Here is a 26,657-nt window from a genome sequence, read left to right on the forward strand (position 1 = left end):
GCCATTCTTGTGCCTCTCCCTGATAATTGCTGCTTGCAGCTATATTTTAAGCTGTTTTTGTTGGTGTTCTTTTCTCCCTTGTGAGAGTTTTATATTATGTTTGTTTACTATTTTTAATAAAAGCTCATTGATGTCATCTGCGCTTGGGTCCTTCCTTAAAACACCCCATTCTGTGACTGTATACTACTTCCTCTTCTACTTTATAGAGCTCGGAATGAAACAGCCAATCACAATGCTGAGTGCACATCAACAAATGCATACATCACTCCTTACTGGCTCCACCCAAACTCCCGCTTCACCCTGTAGTTACAGTGTCTAGATTATGTCTATCTCTGTAGTTATGTCTAGAGGGGTCACTTTGAGCCCCCTTAATACAAAGAGACAGACAGACAGCAAACAAAATCGATATTGATTTACATATCAATCTTACATGTAAACATGTAAGATTAAGTCAACACACTCACTTTAAAACGGCAAGTTGATCTTCAACGTCCACAAGTCCCAAACGCTTGTGAACTTCCTGTAGAATCTGCTCACCCTGAAAACCACTCCCCCTGCCATCCACTCGTGCCAAGATGACATCATCACAGCTGACCAGCACATCGGCCCAATCCAGACGAAAACGCTCGTTCACTTGCTGGCAGCCAGGAGTGCTATCGCTAATAAACACACACACACACAGGTTAGAGAGATTAGGGCTGCTCGATTTTGACAAAATTCATAATTGTTGATTATTACCTTGTATTTTGTAATCACGATTATTAATAGAATTACATTAAAAAGGCTATTTATATTCAACTGCATGCTATAATCTTTATATAGACTACACGAAGCATGTAGCAAGCATCTGGGCATCAGACATTAAAATTAGGATCAGTTGTCTTTGCTGAAATATAGACTAATTTAAAAGTCTCTGATTCATTTTTCTACCATTCCCTCAGTGAAATCTGCTGGTGGTGAAATTTTTACCTCAGTCATTGATATTAATAATGCTTTTAAAGAATTCTATCTTGATCTCTATAGTTCCACGTCTTCGTCTATTGATGAAAATATTATACATTTTGTGAAACCATTAGAACTCCCTAAATTGATGACTGAGCAAAAAAATTCTCTTGATTCTGAGATAAACTTGGAGGAGCTTGAGGAGGTAATTAAGTCCTTGCCCACAGGCAAGGCTCCGGTGCCAGATGGAATTTTTTTTAGATCTTGTGCTGCAGAACTGGCCCCACTTTTGCTAGAAGTTTATATGGAATCATTAAAGAATGGAAAGCTTCCTCCAACCACGGCACAAGCCCAGATCAGTCTGATTCTTAAAAAGGACAAAGATCCAAGCGAGTGTAAAAGTAATTTCCCTTATCCAGCTAGATGTAAAAATATTGTAAAAAATTTTGGCTAACTGATTATGTAAAGTTATGATGTCTCTTATACATATAGATCAGGTGGGGTTTATTCGGGGCCACAGCTCTTCTGATAACATCAGGTGTCTCATCAATATCATGTGGTCAGTGGCGAATGATCAGATTCCGGTCGTTGTCATCTCACTTGATGCCGAAAACGCATTTGATATGGTAGAATGGGATTATCATTTTAAGATTTTTGAAATATATGGATTCGGGAATACTTTTATTGGATGGATTAAGTTACTGTATAGACACCCGGTAGCGACGGTACAAACAAATGGATTAATTTCATATTATTTTACTCTGAAAAGGGGCACCTGGCAGGGTTGCTCTCTTTCCCCATTATTGTTCTGTCTTGCCCTGGAACCATTAGCAGCCGCGATAAGTAAGGAAGAGGATTTTCCAGGGGTGGTGGTGGTGGGAGGTATGGCACATAAGCTTTTGCTTTACGCAGATTATATTTTATTATTCGTCTCCGACCCCACTAGATCTATGCCTTGCCTCCACAGAATTATTAATTCCTTTTCTAAATTCTCAGGGTACAAAGTCAATTGGTCTAAATCTGAAGCTTTGTCTCTGACAGCGTACTGCAGTGTAACGGCTTTCCAGCTGGGCACCTTCCAGTGGCCCAAACAGGGCATTAAATGTTTGGGTATTTTAGTCAGAGTTAATTTTGACCCCTTAATAAAAATATTTTCGAGCGATGTGTGCAGGTGGGCTTCATTACATTTATCTATGATTGGGAAGGTTAATGTTATTAAAATGAATTGTATTCCAAATTTAACTACCTGCTACAATCTCTCCCTGTAGATGTCCCCCTCTCTTATTTCAAGCAATTTGATAGCATAGCGAAGTCCTTCATTTGGAATGGTAAACATCCCAGATTACATTTCTATAAGTTACATAGGCCAATTGACAAAGTTGAGTTAGGCCTACCCAAGATTTTGTTTTATTATTATGCATTCTGTCTCAGACATTTGGTTCATTGGTCGCTTCCACCTGAGAGAGCCCCTCCCTGGTTTTGTATTGAACAGGAAGTCCTTGCCCCTATTTCGCCATTGCAAAGCCTTTCTATCAAACTAACCAGAGAAGTTAAGTTACACCCCATTATCTTGCATTTGCACATGGTATGGACAAAAGTGTCAAGAGTGTTTAATTCAGACAGTTATTTAAATGTTGCTTCGAGCATATAGCTGAACCCTAAATTATGTATTAATAAGTCCCCTTTCTGCTGGTCAGAGTGCATTGTGAGGGGGGTTGCTACACTCAGTGACCTATATGAGAGTGGAATGTTGAGATCCTATGAAAATTTGGTTCAATATTTTGAGATTCCCAGATCTTAGTTTTTTAGATATTTACAGCTATGCCACCTGCTCTACACCCCCCTAAATCGGCAGACACTTTGGGAGAGGTGATTACTGCTTTTGGAAAAGGTCATGAGGCATCAGTGTATTACTCCCTGCTAATTCAGAGTCTGGGGAACAGAGCTTTAACTTCTATCAAGAGATTATGGGAGAAAGATTTTAACTTGGTATTGGAGGAGGGAGTGTGGGCTAGGATTCTAAAAAAATGTCAAGTCTATAGCTATAGATGCAAGGGTGTGCCTTATGCAATTCAAGATTTTACATAGATTCTATTGCCCCCCTCTAGATTGTATAGGTTTGGTCTTAAAGACACACCCACCTGCTGGCGATGCCAATCGGAGGATGGAGACACGGCCCATGTTTTTTGATTGTGTGCTGAGATCCAGGAATTTTGGTTGAATGTTCAGAGTTTTGTGTGTGACGTGTTGGTCACTTGGGATTCGTTTTGTTCTAGACTCTGTGTTTTGGGCGATAGGGCAGTCATCGATATAGGAGATAACTATATACAAAATTGGGTTCTGACCAGTGTTATGATAGGCAGGCAGATTGTTTTAAAGGGATGGAATTTAGCTGGAGCACCCTCAATTCGGGAGTGGTGCGAGAAGATGGGGAGGGTGGCAGCTTTCGAGGAAGTGTCATGTAGAAGGCTGGGGATCTGGGATTCATTTGATGGGAAATGGGGCAGTTGTTTGATGTTTTTGGAGGACTCTCGGGGAGGGACTGTGGAGAGAGAGGCGTGGTTTTTGATGTGTATGATTATCATATATATATATATATATATATATATATATATATATATATATATATATATATATTGTTTTTATTTTATTTAAAAAAAGATCTGTGTGTGTGTACTTATGTGAGACTACAAGGATGTTTGTTTGGGGTTGGGGTGGGGTTGTTGATTGGGGAAGGGTAGTAGTGGGAGTTAAATGTTGATTCATTGTATATATGTTTTGTTTTTCTTTGTCATTTCTATGAATCAATAAAAATTTTAATCTTAAAAAAAATAAATAAAACATCTGTGTTTCTTACTGTCCGACTGTGTAAGTGTTCTGAGAATTATAGCAGATATTAATATTCTGAATGAGCCTAATAATACACTTCATACAGTTGTGTGTGTTATATCGTAGTGGTAAATTACATTTACAGTTGTATGTATAATAGAGTTATAATAGAGTATAATAGTATATAATAGAGTTATTGTATATAATTATTCTTTGAGTAACAGCTGTGAGTATTATGGTAAGTCATGGTTTCAGTAGTGCATGTTGTTGTTAAAACTGCCTTGGTAAAAGTGCCGTGTATGAGTTTGTTATAGTTTATTTTGCATTGTCAATTCCAGCTGAAAATCTGCAAGTGTTTTTATCTTTTGTTTAGTTCTAGAATGTTGATTTGGTCACACTGGAACACATTTATCTAAGAGAAAAACATACCGCTGGCTAGATTCTTCTTCATATTAGCTTTTGTTGGTTGTCGCAGTATGTGGAGTCATCCTGTTTAAGTGCTTTTTGTAACCTATGTATAAGTGGATATAATTTATAATTTAACGTGTGTATGTGTGTGTGCGTGTGTGTGTGTGTGTGTGTGTGTGTGTGTGTGTGTGTGTGTGTTATCATACAGCAGTAGCAGTAGAGGGTACTGGTTACTTTCTTCAAATTGTGGAGGGAAGCTGAGCTCCAGTCTCAGTGCTGTAAACACACAGTAAACACACAGCAAACACTAAACACTGACAGCAAAAGACAAAATACTTTAAAAACATCTTAGTCCACACACACACACACACACACACACACCGCAGGAACCTTCTGTTGCCTTCAATCATTTACAAATGGAATAATAATTAAAGAGAGACAAAACACATTTTCAGTTAATCATCATATTTACGTCGATCAGTAAAGTGACTCTAAAAAGATTTCTATGTTGCCAAGTGCCCCAAATGTCATCCAAATGGCTCAGGAAATGGGTGGGCGTCTTAGGGCATGTAGGTTTGGGCAGGTTCTTTCTGTTCTGATATTTATATGATGGCATATGCCAATTGCAATCGGTGCAAATGTTTGACCCATTGCTGTCCATTTGTGTTTTAGATAGAATTGCATTCAAATTCATTTTGGGTCAAGCTAAGATGAAGTAGTTCCATGAATAATATTTACGTTGATTCAGTGTTTGTATTTTGTAGTGTTTGTCTACATCCATGGAGAAAACCAGGTGTTCAACGTAGGTTTTGTGGTCCTGATTTTGTCTTTGAAGGCATGAATATCCTTCCCAAAAGTATTGAGCTTTTATGGATAGACATAGCTGATGGTCTTTCAGTCTGATAGGACAGTCCTCCCTGAGGGATCTCAAAGATGTACAACGGCATCCACATGACCACATAATTGCAAGTAGTAATTAATGTAACAGCGTAATTGAATTTTATGTTTACATTTGTATATGAGTTATTTTTGATAACTAAAGCAGCTGAAACATTTTACTTCAAGGTGCTATGGGAAATCATTTTTAATTTAATGAAATTTAATTCACATTTTATTTTTTTAGGGGTAGTTGTACAATTCTGACTGTTCCCATGAGAGGACCATGACTGCTACAAGTGAAAATGTTAGTTTCCTACTTATTAATATATGTTTACTCTCAACAAGACTCTTAATGATTTAAATAATCTCTGGGAATATCTGAAGGAAACCATGGCCAGTTTGTTTCCTAATGTCAAATTTCATTTGAACAGAACATATATAACACAAGAGGAAAACTTTGTCCATTATTTATAGACTTTAAAACCCTTTATTCTACGATTAGCTTGTTTACATGGACACCAGAGAGCTGTGCTTAAGACACGAAAGCAACGTTCATGTTTACATGCACTGTATAAGTGGCGTACCCTACTCTTTATACATGCAGCTGGACCAGTAAACAGCTTTTTCTGCAGCAACTTAATTTCCACCACTTCGCTGGTGTTAATAACGAAAATGACGTCTGAGGGTGACTTCGCTCTTTTTGTTCTCCATTGCTTCACTTTATTTCCAGATATCCCACAGTTACTGCTGCAGGATGTTTGTTTCAATCATGACCTGCGGCATTGTGCTGCAATAATAGGGTTTCCATCTTAAGTCATACCCCGAGATTCCCCGTGCACTTGAGCACATGCAAACTCTTCAAAAACCTTTAAGAACTCTGCTTACGCTTTTACATGATCACACTGCATCATTCTTCATCAGAAGCCTAGGTATGTTTTCTCTTAAATGTGGTGTTCACGTTTAAAGGATTCGGTTAAGGTTAGGATCACCTAACTCTAACCCTAACCCTAACCCTTACATGATGTTTCAGAACGCTGCTGTCTGGATAAAGCCTGGAATAAGCCGTTTTCTTAAGTGAATGGGGTCAATATTCACTGTGCCCTTATGAAAGTTTACCAAAGTTGTTCCATTGTACAACAGTGACATTTGTTATAATACGGCCATAAAAACTGGAAAGACCATGGATGGACCCTCATTATTGTGGTTCAATGGATCAATGTGGATCAATGAAGCTAGTATTTCTAAATAAATAAACTATAGTATTTGCTATGGTAGCAAATACTATAGTATTAACATATTTAGAAACTTTAATTACAATTTCCATAGTTACTGTATTAAAATGATCGCATAACAGATTCCCCATAATAGATTATTTATTATGAAACTGTAACAGTTTCACTGTCCCATGAATCCCAGTGGCCTCTTTTGTGAATATACCTGTCATTTTTAACATGATTTCCAGGGGGCGCTCCAGTGTTAATCAAGCAGTCAGTCAGACTATTTATGGATAAGAGAAGAAGTGTGAGGTAGGGAGTCAGATTCTATGCACATGGAGAAAGTTTCTCACCTTTGCTGTCTCATACCAGTGCCCTGTTTTGAGGAACTTGTTTGTTCTTATGCTCAAATGTAAGTGCTATCCTGAGTACTCTTTCTGTGTATATATTTTTGGTTTGTAAATATGGTTTATTAGCACAGAGCACATGTGTATCCTCTTTTTGTTCTATTACATGCAGAGGGTTTTTATATATGTATGAGAAACCAGTATAACCATTAGAGACCAGGGCAGGGTTGCACCAGCTGTACATAAATTCTCACGTAAGTTGGGATGTAAAGTTCACATGAAGGGCTTAGTAACTACTAGTTAGTTTGTAACTAAGTCAGTGCTTAATTTGGTTGCACCACCTGTTCTTAAGACAAGACTTAACTAGTAGGTCATAAGCTTTCCATAAAGTAATGCATAGTCGCATAATATGACGATTACCTGTATTGATCCAATAAACAGCCTTCAAATTTGTACACAGAAGTGTTGAAAAGCCGTGAATTTCAGTTTATCTGGCTACGATTGATGTTCAAACCTTGTTTGCTTACGTAACTGTCAGCTGTAATAAATGATATCCCCATTGAAATATGATATGCAATAAAACAAGATTTCATTAATGGTATAATTAGCCTATGTAAATAACTATATTGTAGAGCTGAGGAGGGCGGGGCCGGGCTGGAATGAGACACACCTGGTCCCCAATCAGCCTGATGGGGCGCGCGAGGGATAAAGGCGGCCGGGGACGACAGTTCGAGAGAGAGAGAATTGCAGGCAGCTGTGCTGTGTTTTTGGTTGTGTGTTTTTGGTTGTGTGTTTTTGGTTAATGAATTATTATTTAAGTTGTCAAGCCGGTTCTCGCCTCCTCCTTTCCACGGAACCCCCTTACACTGGCCAGTAATTTCCCACACCTGTGGCTTTTTAAATTGCAATTAGTGTCTGTGTATAAATGGTCAATGAGTTTGTTAGCTCTCACGTGGATGCACTGAGCAGGCTAGATACTGAGCCATGGGGAGCAGAAAAGAACTGTCAAAAGACCTGCGTAACAAGGTAATGGAAATTTATAAAGATGGAAAAGGATATAAAAAGATATCCAAAGCCTTGAAAATGCCAGTCAGTACTGTTCAATCACTTATTAAGAAGTGGAAAATTCAGGGATCTCTTGATGCCAAGCCAAGGTCAGGTAGACCAAGAAAGATTTCAGCCAAAACTGCCAGAAGAATTGTTCAGGATACAAAGAAAAACCCACAGGTAACCTCAGGAGAAATACAGGCTGCTCTGGAAAAAGATGGTGTGGTTGTTTCAAGGAGCACAATACGACGATACTTGAACAAAAATGAGCTGTATGGTCGAGATGCCAGAAAGAAGCCTTTACTGTGCCAATGCCACAAAAAAGCCTGGTTACAATATGCCCGACAACACCTTGACATGCCTCACAGCTTCTGGCACACTGTAATTTGGAGTGACGAGACCAAAATAGAGCTTTATGGTCACAACCATAAGCGCTATGTTTGGAGAGGGGTCAACAAGGCCTATAGTGAAAAGAATACCATCCTCACTGTTAAGCATGGTGGTGGCTCACTGATGTTTTGGGGGGTGTGAGCTCTAAAGGCACGGGAAATCTTGTGAAAATTTATGGCAAGATGAATGCAGCATGTTATCAGAAATTACTGGCAGATAATTTGCATTCTTCTGCATGAAAGCTGCGCATGAGACGCTCTTAGACTTTCCAGTATGACAATGACCCTAAGCACAAGGCCAAGTTGACCCTCCAGTGGTTACAGCAGAAAAAGGTGAAGGTTCTGGAGTGGCCATCACAGTCTCCTGACCTTAATATTATCGAGCCACTCTGGGGAGATCTCAAACGTGCGGTTCATACAAGACGACCAAAGACTTTGCATGACCTGGAGGCATTTTGCCAAGACGAATGGGCAGCTATACCACCTGCAAGAATTTGGGGCCTCATAGACAACTATTACAAAAGACTGCACGCTGTCATTGATGCTAAAGGGGGCAATACACAGTATTAAGAACTAAGGGTATGCAGACTTTTGAACAGGGGTCATTTCATTTTTTTCTTTGTTGCCATGTTTTGTTTTATGATTGTGCCATTCTGTTATAACCTACAGTTGAATATGAATCCCATAAGAAATAAAAGAAATGTTCACTCTTGTTTTCTTTAAAAATGGTACATATATTACCAATTCCCCAAGGGTATGCAAACTTTTGAGCACAACTATATAGATATATCGTATATGTTGAAACTTGACACCGTAAACAGGAAAGTGCACTGTTAGATTGGTTTCATGCTGACGTTTTTACATAATGTTTTCTCCCGTATATGTAAATGAGTGTAAATGCCAACATCATCATTTTTGTCGAAAGGATAGAAGGCTGTCAACCAAAACATGAGCTCATTGATGTCATTAAGTGAGTCTGCTTTTTTTTATTCCATCCGTTACTCCTGGTCGGAGGCTTCCGTAAATATTTAGTTTATACGTAGTGTTACGTCCTACCTAAGTTTAATGGTGCAACTCTCAAATATTTAGCAGTGCATAAATTGTGACTTAGTGCCCATTTACGCCACAACTAGGCTAAGTTGTAATGTATGTATAGCTGGTGCAACCGGCCCCAGGACTAAAAGGATCAGTTATCTTTAATCTGTCATCATTCAACAATCTTCAATCATCCATCTCCTATCTACAATCATTGCTACTAAACATCGATCACATCGTGGATTACTCTTGGATTGCAAAAGATTCAACAACACTTAACTTAAGTACTATTTTATCTCATTCACCACTCCAAAGACTGAGCTTTTTGTAGTTAAGCGCTACATTTTTGCAAAGACTCTTATTTGAGAAAGACTGTGGACTATTTGTGATTCATATTGACTTTAAATGCTTTGTATGTTTAGTGTTGTTTGCACTGTTTATTTTGTTTATTACACTGCTCAAGATCTTTATTTTTTTTGTGCCTAATACACTTGACTCGTGGAAATTTAGAAGTCTCTCTGGTCCCTCATTTTATATGCAACACATATCAAATTCAGAAGGTGTTACAAAACTATAACATTTCTGTCATAATAGAACAGTTACTGTTACAACAGTAAAACATGATAAATTCTACTTATGGTGATGATGTGTAGTTTGAAAAGCTTTGTAATTTAAGCTGGCACATGGCACACTGTAGTATTACTGTGACATAATTTCCTTCTAACTTGACAGGACAAGATTTTATTTTGATCTCTATTTTACTGGATTCTAATGTTTGAATGGTTGGTTGGGTTTGCATATGGTATATGCTTTCTAAGATGATTCATTATTGTTACTTTCTTTTGTTATCTAGTTATTATGTGGATGGTGATGATGAAGGTGATGGTTATGACCCTGGTTCATACCGTAGTTATTGATCTGTAAAGTTGTGATTTGTCTGACTGGAGTTCTTTTCTGTCTGAGAGATTCTCTGAACTCCACATGAGCATCTAGAGTCACATGATCTACAGAGGAAAGCAAGAATTAATTCAAGCTGAGGTGGTGCTTTGATGTAGGATATTTATGACAAACATAATTTATTTTAACCATTGTGTGTGTGTGTGTGTGTGTGTGTGTGTGTGTTTTGGATTACCAGTGATGTTCCTCAGATGGTGCACAGTAGATTCTGGGATTTCAGGCCCTAAAGAAATAAAACTAAAGTTGTTTAAAGAAATCTTTGAGCATTTTTGCAAACCACAGTGATTTTAATCCAGACAAAATCCAGTGTAATGGAGTAAGTTTCCTTTTTTTAATAACCTTTGCAGTTCAGCAGCACGGCCCGTCCGTTTGGACTCAACAACGCTTCATAGAATGAACAGTGATGTTTAAACACAGAACAGCTCAAACACTCGCGCTGGAAAGGATCCACTGTGCTCACCCTGGAGGTCAAAGGTCATGCTACTGTAACATGAATCACTCGGGAGGTACTGAAAATACAACAGTTGTGTAACGTCCCTGCAGCATCACTGTATCTTACCTGTACAGGTGTCTGTGACTGAGACTCGATTCTGTGCTGAGAAAATATCTGCATAAACACACACACGCACACACACCTGTTAGTCAGATGTGTGTAGCATACAAACTCTTGTATGTTGTATGTGATTGTCTGTCTGTATGTGTATACATGTCTCACACTTCGTTCCACTTTTCATCATAAGTCAGGATCTCTGTGACCTCCCAGGTTCCTGATGTCAGGTGACGCATGTTGACATCTTGACCTTTAGACTGACAATAGGAGAGATTGAATTGACTTCAGTATAGAATCTACTCTGTTAGTGTTGCATGTGCAGTTTTATACCTGTTGTGACATCATAGCGAGGTGTCGAAATGATCCATGACCTCCTTGTTTGAGAGGTGATGTGATGAAAAAAGTCTCTCCATCTTTGGAGAAAACTGGTTTCTCATTCTGCACCAATCAGACGAAAGCATTAAATTACTTGAGCTGAACAACAAGATTGATTTAATGTGTATTTAAAGATGTTACCTGTCTGTCAATCCATTTGTCTGATGTCATGATGTGTTTCTGCAGAGGAAGACATGAAACAATGAGAGCAGTGATTAACGTGTGTGTTTGTGTGTGTTAGAGAGAGAGAGCTCATACTCACCACCACACATTTCCCAGTGTGTGTGTAGCAGAGTGTGAGTATAGAGGTGTTCTGAGGACGGTTTAACCAGCGTACAGCCAAACACTCGTCTGTTACCCACTGCACCATACTGATATAAAGATCACTACACACACACACACACACACACACACACACACTCTGCCGTCACATGTCAGAAAATGTATTTAGAAATATACATGAGCATGTGTCTGGGATTATTAGGAGAAATTGATAAGAATTTCTAAACACAACAGAACTTTAGACATCGGCACTACTTTAGTCTTATTTTGAACTATTGAATTAAAAAGACAATCTGTTCACTTTTGGGCAGGTCGAAGTGTCCGTACAGCACACCTCAACTCAACTTCCTCTCCTTCATTCCATTCCAATCATAAAACTACATGCTTATTCCCTTAATTTAAAGAAAACACAATCTTTGCTTTCTCTTGTTTATGGATTAGAAATGTCAAATACATAAATAAAAAGGGGCAGTGGTGGCTCAGCAGTTAAGGCTCTGGGTTACTGATCAAAAGGTTTGGGCATTCAAGCCCCAGCACTGCCAAGATGCCACTGTTGGGCCCCTGAGCAAGGCCCCTGACCCTGCACTCTGACCCTAGCTTAGCTGGGATATGTGAAAAAAAGAATTTCACTGTATATGTGCTAATGTGTGATAAATAAAAATCACTATTATTATTATTATTATTTTACATCTCTTAAACTCGTATACCATGCATCTTTAACACACTTTGAGAGACAACATAAAAATGCTTGGGAAAATATGCCTGAGTCAGCGTCATTTCTCTGAATAATTTGTGAAGCATTTTCTCATTGTCAAAAATCCACTTCAGAACTTGATAAATAATGGTAGAGATAATAATTTTGATGTGTGTGTGTGTGTGTGTATATATATATATAATGCACAACTCTTTTGTCAACTTCAGTTAGTTCACTTCGAGTGGATTTCTCTGTGATAGAGGTGTGTGTGTTTCTTTCAGCTGTAAGCACAACCTGGTTATTGTCAATATATCATCAGCCACTATTTACATTTAAATGTAATTAAACCAGGTTCTTTTCACATAACAATGCTTTTTCTCTAGGTCAGTGTTTCTGTTACCGGGTTTTATAGTAACCGATCTGTTCACAATTTTGGCCAAGGGTTTCTGCCTTTTTTCTCTATCGACCGAAAATGTTCGCAGGACCAGATTTTGGTGCATTCCTAAATATAATTGTGGAGATGCTCTGGAAATTATTACATTACCTCACCTCTATTATTGCAGTGTCCGTTTATAGTATGTAATTTTGGGATTATTTTTTTCATGAAGTTGCTTATAAATATTGGCAGTCATGGGTTGTTGTTTTGTTTTTGGGGCTTTCTAGAATATAGTCACAATTTGTCCTTACACCAAATAGGAAAAAATGAGGTTGGTTATTTTTGCTTGTTTTGATGAGGCAAGTTCCTTATTTTGAGCTTCTTATTTCCATACAAAGTCACTTGATTCTCTTGCAAGATCTGGCAACACTGCTCACCTCCCCATAAAAAACAAATCTCATCCAATTAGAGCTGATTAATAAAAAAATAAACACACTTCTTCATGGCATTTGAAGGTCTAGAACTATAACAGTCTTACTGTTAAAGTTGATCAATTCAATCCACAGCAACAGTGAATTCACTGCAGCTATAAATTAACTCTAATAAATGCAGAACTACTTTGAATACTGGCTCGTTCATTTACTGTACTGCTTAAATGTGTCTGTTTGTGTGTGTGTGTGTGTGTGTGTGTGTGTGTGTGTGTGTGTGTGTGTTTTGTACCTTCTTTCTAAACTGTTAGGAGGCAGGAGTTGTGTAGTGTGTGTAGATCCATTCACACTGACCACGTACATGATCACTTCAGGATTCTTCTGTCCAGCCTGTAACACACACACACACACACACACACACACACACACACACACACACACACACACACACACACACACACACACACACACATGTTGGTTCAGCTATCATTATGAGGACTCTCCATAGACATAAAGATTTTTATACTGTAAGAACTATAGATTCTATCTCCTACCCCTAAACCTAACCCTCACAGAAACCTTTTTGCATTTTTACATTTTCAGAAAACATCATTAGTATGTTTAAGCAATTTGAATTATGGGGACACAAGAAATGTCCTCATAAACCACATTTATAGCATAATACCCTTGTAATTACCAGTTTATAACCTAAACAAATGTCCTCGTAAACCACCCGAACCCGCCCCCACACACACACATTTTAAATATTTATATCCACTCGACATAGAAATACAGAAAGGACATAAATAGTTCAGATGCATGTTTGCGAGAAACTTGCAGGTTACACGTCAGTATTCAATCATTAGCATCAAGGATACAAATAACAACGCCTCCTCCACACACTGTGACTACCAATAATGTTTGATACAGAACAGTCTCTGGCCAGCTGTTTGGCCTTCCTTTTGGACATACCTGTAACCCCCTCACTACAAGCCTGTGTACGTGACCTAGACTCCCAAAAATAAAGATTAAGAGTTGACACTTATACCCAATGATGTAAATACACTGAACAAGCAGTTGATATTTAAACAGTGTAGTGAAAAAGACCTCCTCTAGACTATGGTCAAACACACACCCCACTTCCAGCACAAACTTGCATCTTGTTTACAATTATGATATCTGGGGTGTTTGCTGTTAAGTTTGAGAATACATCAGGATTTATACACATTTTAAACATGTCAGATTTAACAGTACAATGTTTAAATATACCAGAAGCAGAGGTAGCACAATGTACATTTTCAGTCAACAAATCTACAATTCTGTCACGTTGGGCAATTTAAAGGCCATTATATGCTGGACACCCATTTAATACATGACTCAAGGATTCAGTTACTTCATTATTGTGGTGTAAACTGCTGGAGACATGTCTATCTGGAAACCATATAGAAATATTCAACATTGTTGGCAAGACTTGTAGTCTTGCTTTTATTGTGAGTCTAATAATGTCCTCATCAATTGCAGAATTTCTCAATATTGAGTGAGAAACTGAGTGATCAGCTGAAAAGAGACATGCCAGTTTCCCCTGAAATTTCAGTCCAGTCCAATGGCGCTTTTGCTGCTGTTTGTACAAGTCTAAAAGATGTCTGTATGCATTAGTCTCTGGAAGCTGGTACAATGTTCCATTTTGGCTCACTGTTGCCCTGACAGAAGCCAATGGGTCAGTTATCAATTTATCTGAAACTTTCAATGTCTCAGATGAGGACCATTTCCACTCCAAACTAACACCTGTCCAGCAGCAAAGATAATTCAGGTCAGGCTAATTAGACCAGACTCCAAAGCCAGCAGAGTGTGTGTCTAGTTTACCACTTGGTTTCTTCTTAAACCTCAAAAAGGTGGATTCAGGTTCTCTAGCAAGTGGGAATTTACGCCGCTTTAGGTCTAAAAACAGTGATGCTCTTGCAAGTTCACGTACAGTTTTGTCATCACTGTTTTGTGATGTCATCACTTGTGGTGATGTACTCCCAAACCACCTTCCTGTCGACTGTGACAAATGATGTCACATGTAACATGTCAAGTCAAGTCATTTTTATTTGTATAGCACCTTTCACAACACACATCGTTTCAAAGCAGCTTTTCAGAAGATCAAGCATTAACAGAAGATACAACTGTAATATCTGTAATGTCTTAGTCATCCTTTTGTAGTTTGATAAAATACGATTGTGAATTGTTTAAAATAAGTAATTAAATAATAAGTGTATTTATAACCACAGTGAGCAAGATGAAGGCGACTGTGTCAAGGTGCAAGTCATGGTTTAAAATGATTAAACTAAGGAAGTGTTAAGGGTCAGTGTTTAAAACAAAGATTTTGTATGAACTGTAAGATTAATGACTAATGTCTATGAAGTCCATCCTGGATTAACTGCAGAAGTTCACATAGATGCAGTTGTCCTTATTAGTTGTCTGATGAATTAATTAATTGATAGTCTATGTATTCCATATCAAGAGTGTAGTCCATCATTAGACCAAGGTGATGCAGGCAGAGATAATTTAGGTGCATCACATTTCAACCTAGCCGGTAATTTCAGTAAGGTCTATCCTAAATCCAATGTTCAGGCTATGGCATATGAAGTATCCCATGTCTTATGGTTGGAGTTAGCATCAGTTCATCCTCTAAAGTCCATCGTAATAGACTGAAGTGATGTTTGGCCGGCACTGGCTGCTATTAGTCATCTTCACACAGCGACACATAGCAGTGGAGGCCAACACCAAGTAGGAACGGAGCTGGATCTGGCCAGTTCTGGTGACCTCAGGAAATGAGTCCCGAGGTTGAGACAGGGAAACAAATAAAATAATATTAGCATAGATGCCATTCAGTTTATTGGAGAGTTATAGATCACGATCACTGTTTCTGGTTCCGGCAGACCTAACTAAAGCAGCCTAATTGTGAGTTGAAGGATAAATCAGGTGTATGTCTAGCTAAATAGATGAGTCTTTAGTCTAGACTTAAACTGAGTGAGTGTGTCTGCATCTCAAACAGTGTTAGGGAGACTATTCCATAATTTAGGAGACAAATATGAAAAGGATCTACCTCCTTTTGTGGATTTTGATATTTTAGGAACTATTAACAAGCCAGAATTTTGTGATCGTAATGAACGTGATGGAATATAGCGTGTCAGAACGTCACTTTAGTACTGTGGAGCTAGACCATTCAAAGCTTTGTATGTAGTTAACAGAATTTTTAAATTAATATGAAATTTAACAGGTAGCCAATGTAACGACGATAAAATGGGGCTAATATGATCATATTTATTAGTTCTCGTCAGCACTCTGACAGCTGCATTTTGAACCAATTGAAGTTTATTTATTGATCTTGCTGGACATCCTCCCAGTAATGCATTACAATAATCTAATCTTGAGGTCATGAACACATGAATTATTTTTTCAGCATCAGAAACAGAGACCATGTGTCGCAATTTAGCAATATTTCTTAGGTGGAAGAATGCTATTCTACAAACATTGGTAATTTGATTTTCAAAGGACAGATTGGTATCAAATATAACACCTAAGTTCTTCGCTGTAGAAAATGATGTAACAGTACATCCATCGAGAGTCAAATTATATTTTAGCGGCTTATTTTTAGAGTTTTTTGGTCCAATAATTAATACCTCTGTTTTGTTGGAATTGAGTAGAAGGACATTTCTGGCCATCCAATTTTTTATTTCATTGATACACTCTGCTAGTTTGGAGAATTGTGAATATTCGTTGGGTTTTGCAGAAATATAAAGTTGGGTATCGTCGGCATAACAGTGGAAACTTATTCCATGATTCCTGATAATATCTCCCAGGGGAAGCATATACAAGGAGAAAAGCAGAGGCCCTAAAACTGATCCCTGTGGCACTCCATACTTCACTTTTGTTTGGTTTGACAATTCCTCATTTACACAGACAGAGTGGTAGCGGTATGCTAAATAGGACCTAAACCATGCTAATGCAAGTCCACAAATGCCAACATAATTCTCCAGCCTATTCAAGAGAATGTCGTGATCTATGGTGTCGAAGGCAGCACTAAGATCTAAAAGCACCAGAAGTGAAATGCAGCCGCGATCAGATGATAAGAGCAAGTCATTTGTAACTCTGATAAGTGCAGTCTCTGTACTGTGATGGGGCCTAAATCCTGACTGAAATTGTTCATATATACTATTTCTCTGTAGAAATGAACATATTTGGGAGGATATTACCTTTTCTAGTATTTTCGACATAAACGGGAGTTTTGAAATCGGTCTATAATTAGCCAATTCTCCAGGATCAAGTTGTGGCTTCTTAATAAGTGGTTTGAAAACTGCCATTTTAAAGGTTCTTGGGACATGTCCTGAGGATAGTAAGGAAGTAATAATATTAAGAAGAGGTTCTGAGGTTACTGGGAATACTTCTTTTAGAGCTTGGTTGGTATTGGATCTAACAAACATGTGGCTTTTTATGTTTTGATAAGTTTTTTTAGCTCTTCATGGCCTATGACAGTGAAGGATTGAAGTTGCACGTGAGGAAAATTATGAGACACTGTTTTCTGTGGTACTGTGACAGATAATTGCATAATTCCAATTTTATTTCTGATTATTTCAATATTATCAGTAAAGAAATTCATGAAGTCATTACTCTTGTGCTGTGACGGAATATCTGGTTCTATTGAGACTTTATTCCTAACCAATTTAGCCACAGTGCTGAATAAACACCTAGGATTGTTGTGGTTATTTTCTATGAGTTTGCTAAAATATGCTGACCTAGCAGCTTTTAGTGCCTGTCTGTTGCTACAGACACGATCCTTCCATGCACCGAGAAAAACCTCTAATTTTGTATTCTTCCATTTGCACTCCATTTTCTGAGCTGCTCTCTTGAGAGCATGAGTGTGATCATTGTACCATGGTGCAGGGCTTTTTTCTTTAATTTTCTTTAATCGAAGGGGGGTGACACTATCAAGAGTGCTAGAGATTACTGTATTTATATTTTCTGTTATTTCATCAAGTCATATTTTATCTTCTAGGCTTTGGGGTTTACGGATTGTGTGAGATAGATCTGGAAGATTATTAGTGAAGTTATCTTTAGTGGTTGAAAGAATAGTTCTACTTGAACTATAGTGTGGTGTAGATTGAGTAACATTAGCTGATCGCAGCATAGGTAATGAGATAATGATTCAAGATGTCATCGCTCTGCAGCAGAATTTCTATATTATCAACATCAACTCCATATTACAGAATTAAATCTAGTGTATGATTATGGCGATGAGTTGGTCCTGTTACATTTTGTCTGACTCCAAGAGAGTTGAGAATATCGATAATTGCCTATCCCAATGTGTCATTTTCATTATCTATGTGAATGTTGAAATCACCAACAATTAAAGCTCTCTCTACAGTAACTACAAGATCTGATAAAAAATTTGCAAATTCACCAAGGAAATCAGAATAAGGCCCGGGTGATCTATATACTGTAGCAAGGGCGAAAGATGACAGAGTTTTTTTTATTTATATCTATATCTGACGGTGTCACATTAAGCATTATTAGTTCAAAAGACTTAAACTTATATTCTGTCCTCTGAGTAACACCAAAAACTTCACTGTAAATTGTAGCAACACCTCCTCCTCGACCCTTCAGATGAGGCTCATGTTTTTAACAAAAACCTGGGGGAGTAGATTCATTTAAACTAATATATTCATCCAGTTTAAGCCAGATTTCAGTCAAACAGAGCACATCCAAACTATGATCTGTAATAATTTCATTTACAATTAGTGCTTTGGTAGAAAGAGTTCTAATATTTAGTAGCCCTATCTTTATATGGTGTTTATCTTTAATTTGTTTGTTTTGTTCAAGTTTGACCTTAATCAGATTTTTTCTAAATGATTTAGTGAGGGTTTTGTGTTTGGTAGTTCAGGGAACAGACACAGTCTCTATGTAATATCTAGGTGATACAGTCTCTATGTGTTGTAGTTTATGTGACCTGTGTGACGTCTCAAGGCAGCTAGCAGACGTTCGGATTGGCCAGTTTGTCTGCTTCCTGATCTGGGCCCCAGTTAGTCAAATACTATCATTATTAAGACTATGAGCCAAATTACTAGAGAGGAGAGCGGCACCTTCCCTGGAGGGATGGAGTCCGTCTCTCTTTAGCAGGTCAGGTCTACCCCAAAAACTCTTCCAATTGTCTATAAATCCTATGCTATTCTGCGGACACCACGCAGACATCCAGCCATTCAGTGACACTAATCTACTATAAACCTCATCACCACAACGAGCAGGGAGGGGGCCAGAGCATATTACAGTATCTGACATCGTTTTTGCAAATTCACACACCTCTTTAACATTATCTCTAGTGATTTCTGACTGCCGAAGCCGGACATCATTAGTACCGATATGAATAACAATACCAATAAATCTACGTTTAGCATTAGCCAGCACTTGTAAATTTGATTTGATGTCAGACACTCTGGCACCCGAAATGCATTTAACAATCGTGTCTGGAATCTCTATTTCCATGTTCCTTACAGTAGAATCACCAATTATTAGGCTCTTTCAACATGATTCTCAGTGGGTGCATCACTGAGTGGGGAGAATCGATTGGAAACTCTAACAAGAACGGGAGAGTGGTGTCGCTTTGCTGAGCAACACCACCCTAACCCTAACCCTAACCCAAATGCCCTGCTGCAGGGGCTCTACAGCCGGAACCAAAGTGTGTGTGTTGTTCTCTGCACTGCCCGCATCCGAAACAGTATCTACCAGCTTCTCTTTCTCACTGACCTACACTAGCATTCAGATGCGTGCCTCTAACTCATGAAACTTCTCCGTCAGCCTGACTAATTCCTTATATTTATCACATGTGAATCCCTCACTGCTGATGGAATAAGCTATAGTAAACATGTGACATGCAATGCAGGAAGAAATAACATGAGTGGATGCCATAACTTACCGCAGTTGTTTGTTTTTGTTGATGGTTGTTCCTGAGTGGTGAGGGTTTGAGATCAATGTGAATCCCTCACGCAATTGTTTGTTGTTATGGTTGTTCTTGATAAATGGTGCTTTGAGATCAATGCAATAATCCGTGTAATACAGAGGAGAAAAATGGGTACGCGCTGTAAAATGCACGCAGTTTAATCGTGATAAAAATAGAAAGCGGATGCATGTGGAAAATGCACGCAGTTGAAAGAGAATAATGTGGGGGAAAACCCGATGTGTACTGAAAAATGGCAGATGTTAAGGATTAAAGGCTGAAAACAGATAGAAAAGCGATGTTAAAAAAACTAGCAGGCTACAAACACAGACTCGAGCTAGGCGCCAACAGCAACAGGTAAAATACACACAGATGAACAGTAGAAAAGCGGTAAAATGACAAAGGATAAAAAAGATGAACATATGAGAATAAGAATAAGCAATGCTAAGCAGGCTACAAACACTCGTGCAGTGTGCAGTCAGCAACAGGAAGTCCAGTGACGTGTACAGTGACAGTATGAGTTCAAGCTCATCCGTAATATGTGTGTTCAGGCCAACCCACTTTCTTAGTACCTGCACAGTCTTATCATTCATAGCATGGAGTTGTTTTCTTGGAATGTGGACGTTTGCAAAGAGATGGTGTATTTTTGACAGTGCTACCTGACTTATTGCTTCAAGTTTCATTGTGAGTGGCAGTGGGGATGAATCAATCATGTCAAATCGCATTGAGTATTCTGCTATTATTTCATAATAATATTATTTCATCCACTCACCAGCCACATAAAATTTGTGCCCTAGGTATGTATATGTCTCATGTCAAGAGTACACTCATACAGGTTGATTATTGAATGTAAAGACGGGAGGTTTATCTGACTTTTAGTGAAATCATCTATTACCCCCACTTCTCCTCTCATAAAATACAGCACATTTAGACTACACTTGCAGGCCAGACCATTCCAGAAAAGAGTCAGTCTTACAAAGCATGTTCTTTATGACACTCTCCTGATGGGATGAGAGCTGTACACCATCAGCATATCCCTGAAGAGGGTTTGGAGAAATCAGGTCAGGTGGCGCACACTGATGCATCCACCTCAGCCACTGGTTAGTTGCCAGCACAAAATTAACTGCACTCCATGGACATCCTGTCTTTATGCCTATGCGAAGAGGAATTGGGTCTATAAGTTGTTTACCACAAATTACTTGTATAAATGAGTCCTTAGAAATGTCTTTCACAATATCAATAAACACCTGTGGCAACTGTATCTCTTCCAGTGCTCTGATCATGATGTTATGAGCAAGAGTTCCAAACGCATCATGGAAATCAAGAAAGACAATATAAAACCCACTTGACTCATGCTTAAATTCATCAATTGCAGCCTTAAGACAGAACACATGTTCATTCATCCCCTGTCTATTAATATATGCTTTTTGACCGGGGAAAATAATATTTGCATCCACCAGCCATGGAAGAACGTGGGCGAGGATACACTTCATGAACACTTTATATATTGTTGGTAATAATGATATGTCTCTCCAAGTTGATGGGTCCTCAGGGATATTATCTTTCTTGAGGATTCGATAAATGAGCCCCTTTCCATGAATCAGGAACCCTTCTATTCTTCATACAGATATTGAATATTGATGTTAAATTCTGAAAAGACTCAAGAGAGTTTTGAGAGTTTCAGATGTCACTCCATCTATCCTGCTGGCTTTATTATTGGGCAGATTACACAACACTGACTCAACCTCTGCACATGTATAAGGCGAGGTACCAGGCTGATATACCAGAGCGCTTGTCCGTATGTCAGTTTGCCAAGGTGGAGGTGGAAAAATATGGCTTGTTACTGCTGGTCCTGAACATTTGTTTTGATAATACAATTGCACTTGCTCAACATTACTAGGGCAGGAAGAGTTTTCGGGGTATTCACTATTATTTAGGATTATTTGGATTGCTCGTGCCTTTTTATACTGCCACAAATATGATATATAGTTTATTTGTGCTCACCCTTTTCCATTTGTTAGTTTCCGCTGCATTCCTCATTCCTGGATGCACGGTGTCTGTATCCATTCAGCCACTGTAGTAGATGTTAAAACATCAGGAAAAGTTTCTGAAATTTCTTTAAGATCCTCGCATTATATTTTAAAAGCGGGAGTCCAAATTCTGTTCCACGGTGACTCGGAGATGTAAATGAGCCATTCTTATAAAATATTCAGTTTAACAGCTTAATAAGTTTAATCAATTTTTAAGGATCCCTGGAACAGTTGAAATAGTGTCTCTCTCGATATCTTTTGTCTATGCTGTCCCTGTAACCTCTCTCTTCAGTTTGGAAGCTCAGCCATTGCTGCTCATCCAAGGGGAGAATGAAGTTAGAAAAGTCAGCTGTTAACTGCAGGTAATGGATTAAAGGAGTTGGATCGTAGGCCTTCCAGTGCTGTTTGTAAATTCTGCCGTTGTGGAGAGCTTGTACGATACCAAGCACATGGTCCATACAACTTTCTAAAACATTTGGCATCTAATTACATTAACGTTGGCAGTTACAATGGGTGTGCCTCTTAAATATTACTGAACTGCGTTCATGTGAGTGCCAGCTGCCACACACACACACACACAAACACACACACACGTGAAATCAAATAACTTTCACTCTTTAAACTCTGAGAACCCTTTCAGTGTGTGTTTGTGCATTTAAGAGGCATGTGGTTCATCACTGCTAAACTTTTGAATGATATGTATCCCATAGCAGGACTGATTTGTTTGGATGAGGTATTGCTGACAGCAGGTGGATGGTTGTGTACCTTCGGGTAGGGGTACTGCTGTCCACGCGGGTATGGTGTTCCTGTGAAACGGGGCAGGTGCATGTTGGGGACGAGGGTGTCATTGATGGTAAGAAATGCCAGACTGGAGCCTGATGGAGACCACCAGAGAGCAACTGCAGAACGCAAGACCTCCTCTAACAGATAAACAGCAAAGATTATGGTAATTTATTAACAAAAACACAACCCATAAATGACATGATTTGTTGTTCATAACAACAGTGTGATCCTGTTTTTTACCCTCATACAGCCAGTCAGTTACTCCATTAAATATGAGGCCCTCTTGCCCTGATGATGTCAGTCTGAGAGAGCTGCTCTTCACTTCTGGCTGATAGTAAATATTATTCTTAAATATGTACACCTGACAGAGATAGAAAGAGGGAGAAAGGGTTTGACAGTAAGAGACAACAGCACATTTGTAGAAAAAGAACATCATCAGAAGAGGGAAGTTTCATTTGTTGCAGTTAAATACATGCTGCATATGCAAATGCTTGTAAATAATGTTTGCGGTCCACCTGCTGATTATTTAGTGAATGCATAAATATAAGCAAAGCAACTTAAATGAGTCATCGATTACTTCATTACACCATGTTTTAACCAGACACAATGCAATAAGATTCCAGCGACATGCAATCTGTCCACATTGAACACGACGTGATGCGGTGGTGATCTCTACACTTAAATTACTAATAAAACCAGAAATCACAGCAGTCAGGTGGAACAGTGTGTTTATTGAACAAAAATGGTTTTCTCACTGAAGCTATGGATGGACAATCTCTTTCCACGGCAGCTTCCGAGGGGATATACGCAATCACACTAGTGGGGCAATGATTATTTTGATAATCAACTAATCTAATGATTATTAGAATGAGTAATCGACTATTTGGCCGATTATTGCAAAGATTAATCAACATTTCTTAACCCACTATCCAGCAAGTTTAATTCAGTAATAAATACACTGCAAAAACCATATTCTTAATTAGTATTTATATTTCCAGTATAAAAAGGTGCATTTACCCAATAAGCATCACTGAATAATTATATTTATTTTTCACACATTATATATTTGCACATATACAGTGAAATTCTTTTTTTTTCACATATCCCAGCTAAGCTGGGGTCAGAGTGCAGGGTCAGCCATGTTACAGCGCCCCTGGAGCAGATAGGGTCAAGGGCCCTGCTCAAGGGCCCAACAGTGGCATCTTGGCAGTGCTGGGGCTTGAACCCCCAACCTTCTGATCAGTAACCCAGAGCCTTAACCACTGAGCCACCACTGCAAAAGATATTAAGATATTTAGGAGATTCACAGCATTAAATATTAACAGTTTGTTTCAGAGAATGTATCTTGAATATATAAGTATATTTTGTCTTGTGGCACTTGATTTTTTTGGTCAGTTTTAGTTCAGTAAGACAAAATACACTCATATTTAAGAAACTTTCTCTGAGTCTTAATATTTTATGCAGTATAGCTCCAAGTAAATGTTCCTTGCTTGAAATTATTTTTTGTCAAAAAAGACTAATGAAAAACTCATTAAGCACTAATTTTTGTGCTTGATCAAATTACCTTCCTTATTAATTGAACTTTAGTAAAGTATGCATTACAGATAAACAGTGTGTCTGGACTGCGGGCTGCTCTTACTCTCAGGCTGCAATGCTCCTCAGGTTAATACGCATCATCATTAGAGTCAAAATTATCTCATGTTATGCCCCGTGATATCAAATGACTGTTCAACAATGAAAATATTTATCTACCATTTTTTGTTGTCAATGCCATAGACATAGAAGTAGTAAGAGTAATATGGTAATATGCCATTTCTGAACTCAGCATGAATTTCCTGTCATTCGCCACTTGTCACAGTCATGGTCACGTCTGATTAGGACAAAAACTCTGCTTAACATGGAAAAGGTACCTTTTGTCACGTGTTGGCAGGATACCAAAACAAAAGAATTATTCAACACTAATGTCAAGTCATTTTTATATGTATAGCGTTTTTCACAACACATCGTTTCAAAGCAGCTTTACAGAAGATCATGCATTAACAAAAAATTAAACTGTAATATCTATAAAGTCTTAAAGTCATAATTGTGTAGTTTGATTAAATATGATTGTGAATTGTGTATAAAATTATATAATAATTGTATTTATAACCCCAGTGAGCAAGCTGAAGGCGACTGTAGGAAGGAACACAAAACTTCATAAGATGTTGATTAATGGAGAAAAATAACCTTGAGAGAAACCAGACTCACTGTGGGGGTCAGTTCCCCTCTGACTAAACAACATGGATATAATGACAATATTAGTTATTTATGTGCAGTGCAAGTCATGGTTCAAGATTATTAAACTAAGTGTTATGGTCCAGTGTTTAAAAAAAAAAGTTTTTTTACATTTTTTTTTTTTTTATGAAATGTAGATTAACAACTAATGTCTTTGAAGTCCTTACTGGATTAACTGCAGAAGTTCACATAGATTAATTGTCCTTTGTTAGTTGGCTGATGAAGGCTATTGTCAGCAATTAAATGATAGTCTATGTATTAGGGTTAGGGTTAACCCTAACCCTAACCCAGTGGCATATGAAGTATCCAATTTCTTACAGTTGGAGTTAGCATCAGTTCATCCTCTGAAGTCTATCGTAAAAGACTGAAATGATGTTTGGCTAGTAACGGCTGAATTTAGTCATCATCACTCAGACACATGGCAGTGGAGTCTGACACCAAGCAGGAACGGAGTTGGATCTGGCCGGCTCTGGTAACCTTGGGATATGAATCCCGATGTTGAGACAGAAACCAATAGAATAATATTAGCGTAGATGTCATTCAATTTTATGCAGAGTTATAGATCATGATTGTGAGTTATAGATTGCCTAATTGTGAGTTGATGGATAAATTAGGTGTATGTCTAGCTTAATAGATGAGTCTTTAGTCTAGACTTAAACTGAGTGAGTGTGTCTGCATCTCAAACAGTGTTAGGGAGACTATTCCATAGTTTAGGAGCCAAATAGGAAAAGGATCAATCTCCTTTAGTGGATTTTGATATTCTAGGAAATATTAACAAGCCAGAATTTTGTGATCATAATGAACGTGATGGAATATAGCGTGTCAGATGGTCACTTAAGTACTGTGGAGCTAGACTATTCAAAGCTTTGTATGTAGTTAACAGAATTTTTAAATTAATATGAAATTTAATAGGTAGCCAATGTAACAATGATAAAATGGGGCTAATATGATCATATTTATTAGTTCTCGTCAGCACTCTGGCAGCTGCATTTTGAACCAATTTAAGTTATTTATTTAACTTGATGGACATTCTCCCAGTAATGCATTACAATAATCTAATCTTGAGGTCATAAATGCATGATATAGTTTTTCAACAAACATTGGAAGTCTGATTTTCAAAGGACAGATTGGTATCACACATAACACCCAAGTTCTTTGCTATAGAAGACGACGTAACAGTACATCCATCGAGAGTCAAATTATATTTTAGCAGCTTATTTTTAGAGGTTTTTGGTCCAATAATTAGTACCTCTGTTTTGTCAGAATTGAGTAGAAGGACATTGGACTCAAGATGGCGCCGAGTATGGCTGCTGCGTTGCGAGCTCCGACACAACATAGCAATGTTTTGTTTGTTTTGTTTACAATTCTTATGTTTTTTGTCTTGGATGTTGTCTGCCTTATTGTCTACGACAGACAAACACTTTTGGACATTGGTTCAGCGATCTCACACCGAAAACCGGACTTCACATTCCTCAATGCCGACCCGCTGTTTACAAACACGCAAGCGGAGCCCTTTGTCTGGGCAGCACAGCCGAGGAAACGCAGGAGGAAAAGGGGAAACAGAGCCGGCGTTCTCATCAGAGTAAGACGCCGCGCAAATCGACCCCCGCTACCCACTATTCTACTGGCAAATGTTCAGTCTCTGGATAACAAGCTCTGCGAGCTGAAAGCGCGGATCTCTTTCCAACGAGAGACGAGGGACTGCTGCATTATCTGCCTAACAGAAACTTGGATGTCTGCGGAGATTCCAGACTCAGCCATTGAACCCGCGGGGTTCTCCATGCACCGAGCGGACAGAGCGAAAGACCTCTCAGGTAAAACTAGAGGAGGTGGTGTATGTTTTAT

At 38.4% G+C, this 26,657-nt stretch overlaps 1 protein-coding gene across 1 annotated transcript in view; it reads right to left on the reverse strand.

The window, feature by feature from the left end:
• LOC127446980 (inactive dipeptidyl peptidase 10-like) overlaps positions 1 to 26,657 on the reverse strand; it is a 64,627-nt gene that overhangs the window by 10,269 nt on the left and 27,701 nt on the right. Inside the window, exons 8-20 of the mRNA XM_051708396.1 lie at positions 22,779 to 22,899; positions 22,521 to 22,675; positions 13,045 to 13,142; positions 11,235 to 11,358; positions 11,114 to 11,152; positions 10,928 to 11,035; positions 10,763 to 10,854; positions 10,607 to 10,654; positions 10,387 to 10,508; positions 10,223 to 10,270; positions 9,996 to 10,094; positions 4,386 to 4,455; positions 465 to 659 (exon numbers count right to left, since the gene is read on the reverse strand). Coding sequence (XP_051564356.1) covers positions 465 to 659; positions 4,386 to 4,455; positions 9,996 to 10,094; positions 10,223 to 10,270; positions 10,387 to 10,508; positions 10,607 to 10,654; positions 10,763 to 10,854; positions 10,928 to 11,035; positions 11,114 to 11,152; positions 11,235 to 11,358; positions 13,045 to 13,142; positions 22,521 to 22,675; positions 22,779 to 22,899 — 1,319 coding nt within the window. The remainder of the gene's footprint in view (positions 1 to 464; positions 660 to 4,385; positions 4,456 to 9,995; positions 10,095 to 10,222; positions 10,271 to 10,386; positions 10,509 to 10,606; positions 10,655 to 10,762; positions 10,855 to 10,927; positions 11,036 to 11,113; positions 11,153 to 11,234; positions 11,359 to 13,044; positions 13,143 to 22,520; positions 22,676 to 22,778; positions 22,900 to 26,657) is intronic.

Source organism: Myxocyprinus asiaticus, chromosome 10 (genome assembly GCF_019703515.2).
Source record: "Myxocyprinus asiaticus isolate MX2 ecotype Aquarium Trade chromosome 10, UBuf_Myxa_2, whole genome shotgun sequence".
In the NCBI taxonomy this organism is placed as follows: domain Eukaryota; kingdom Metazoa; phylum Chordata; class Actinopteri; order Cypriniformes; family Catostomidae; genus Myxocyprinus; species Myxocyprinus asiaticus.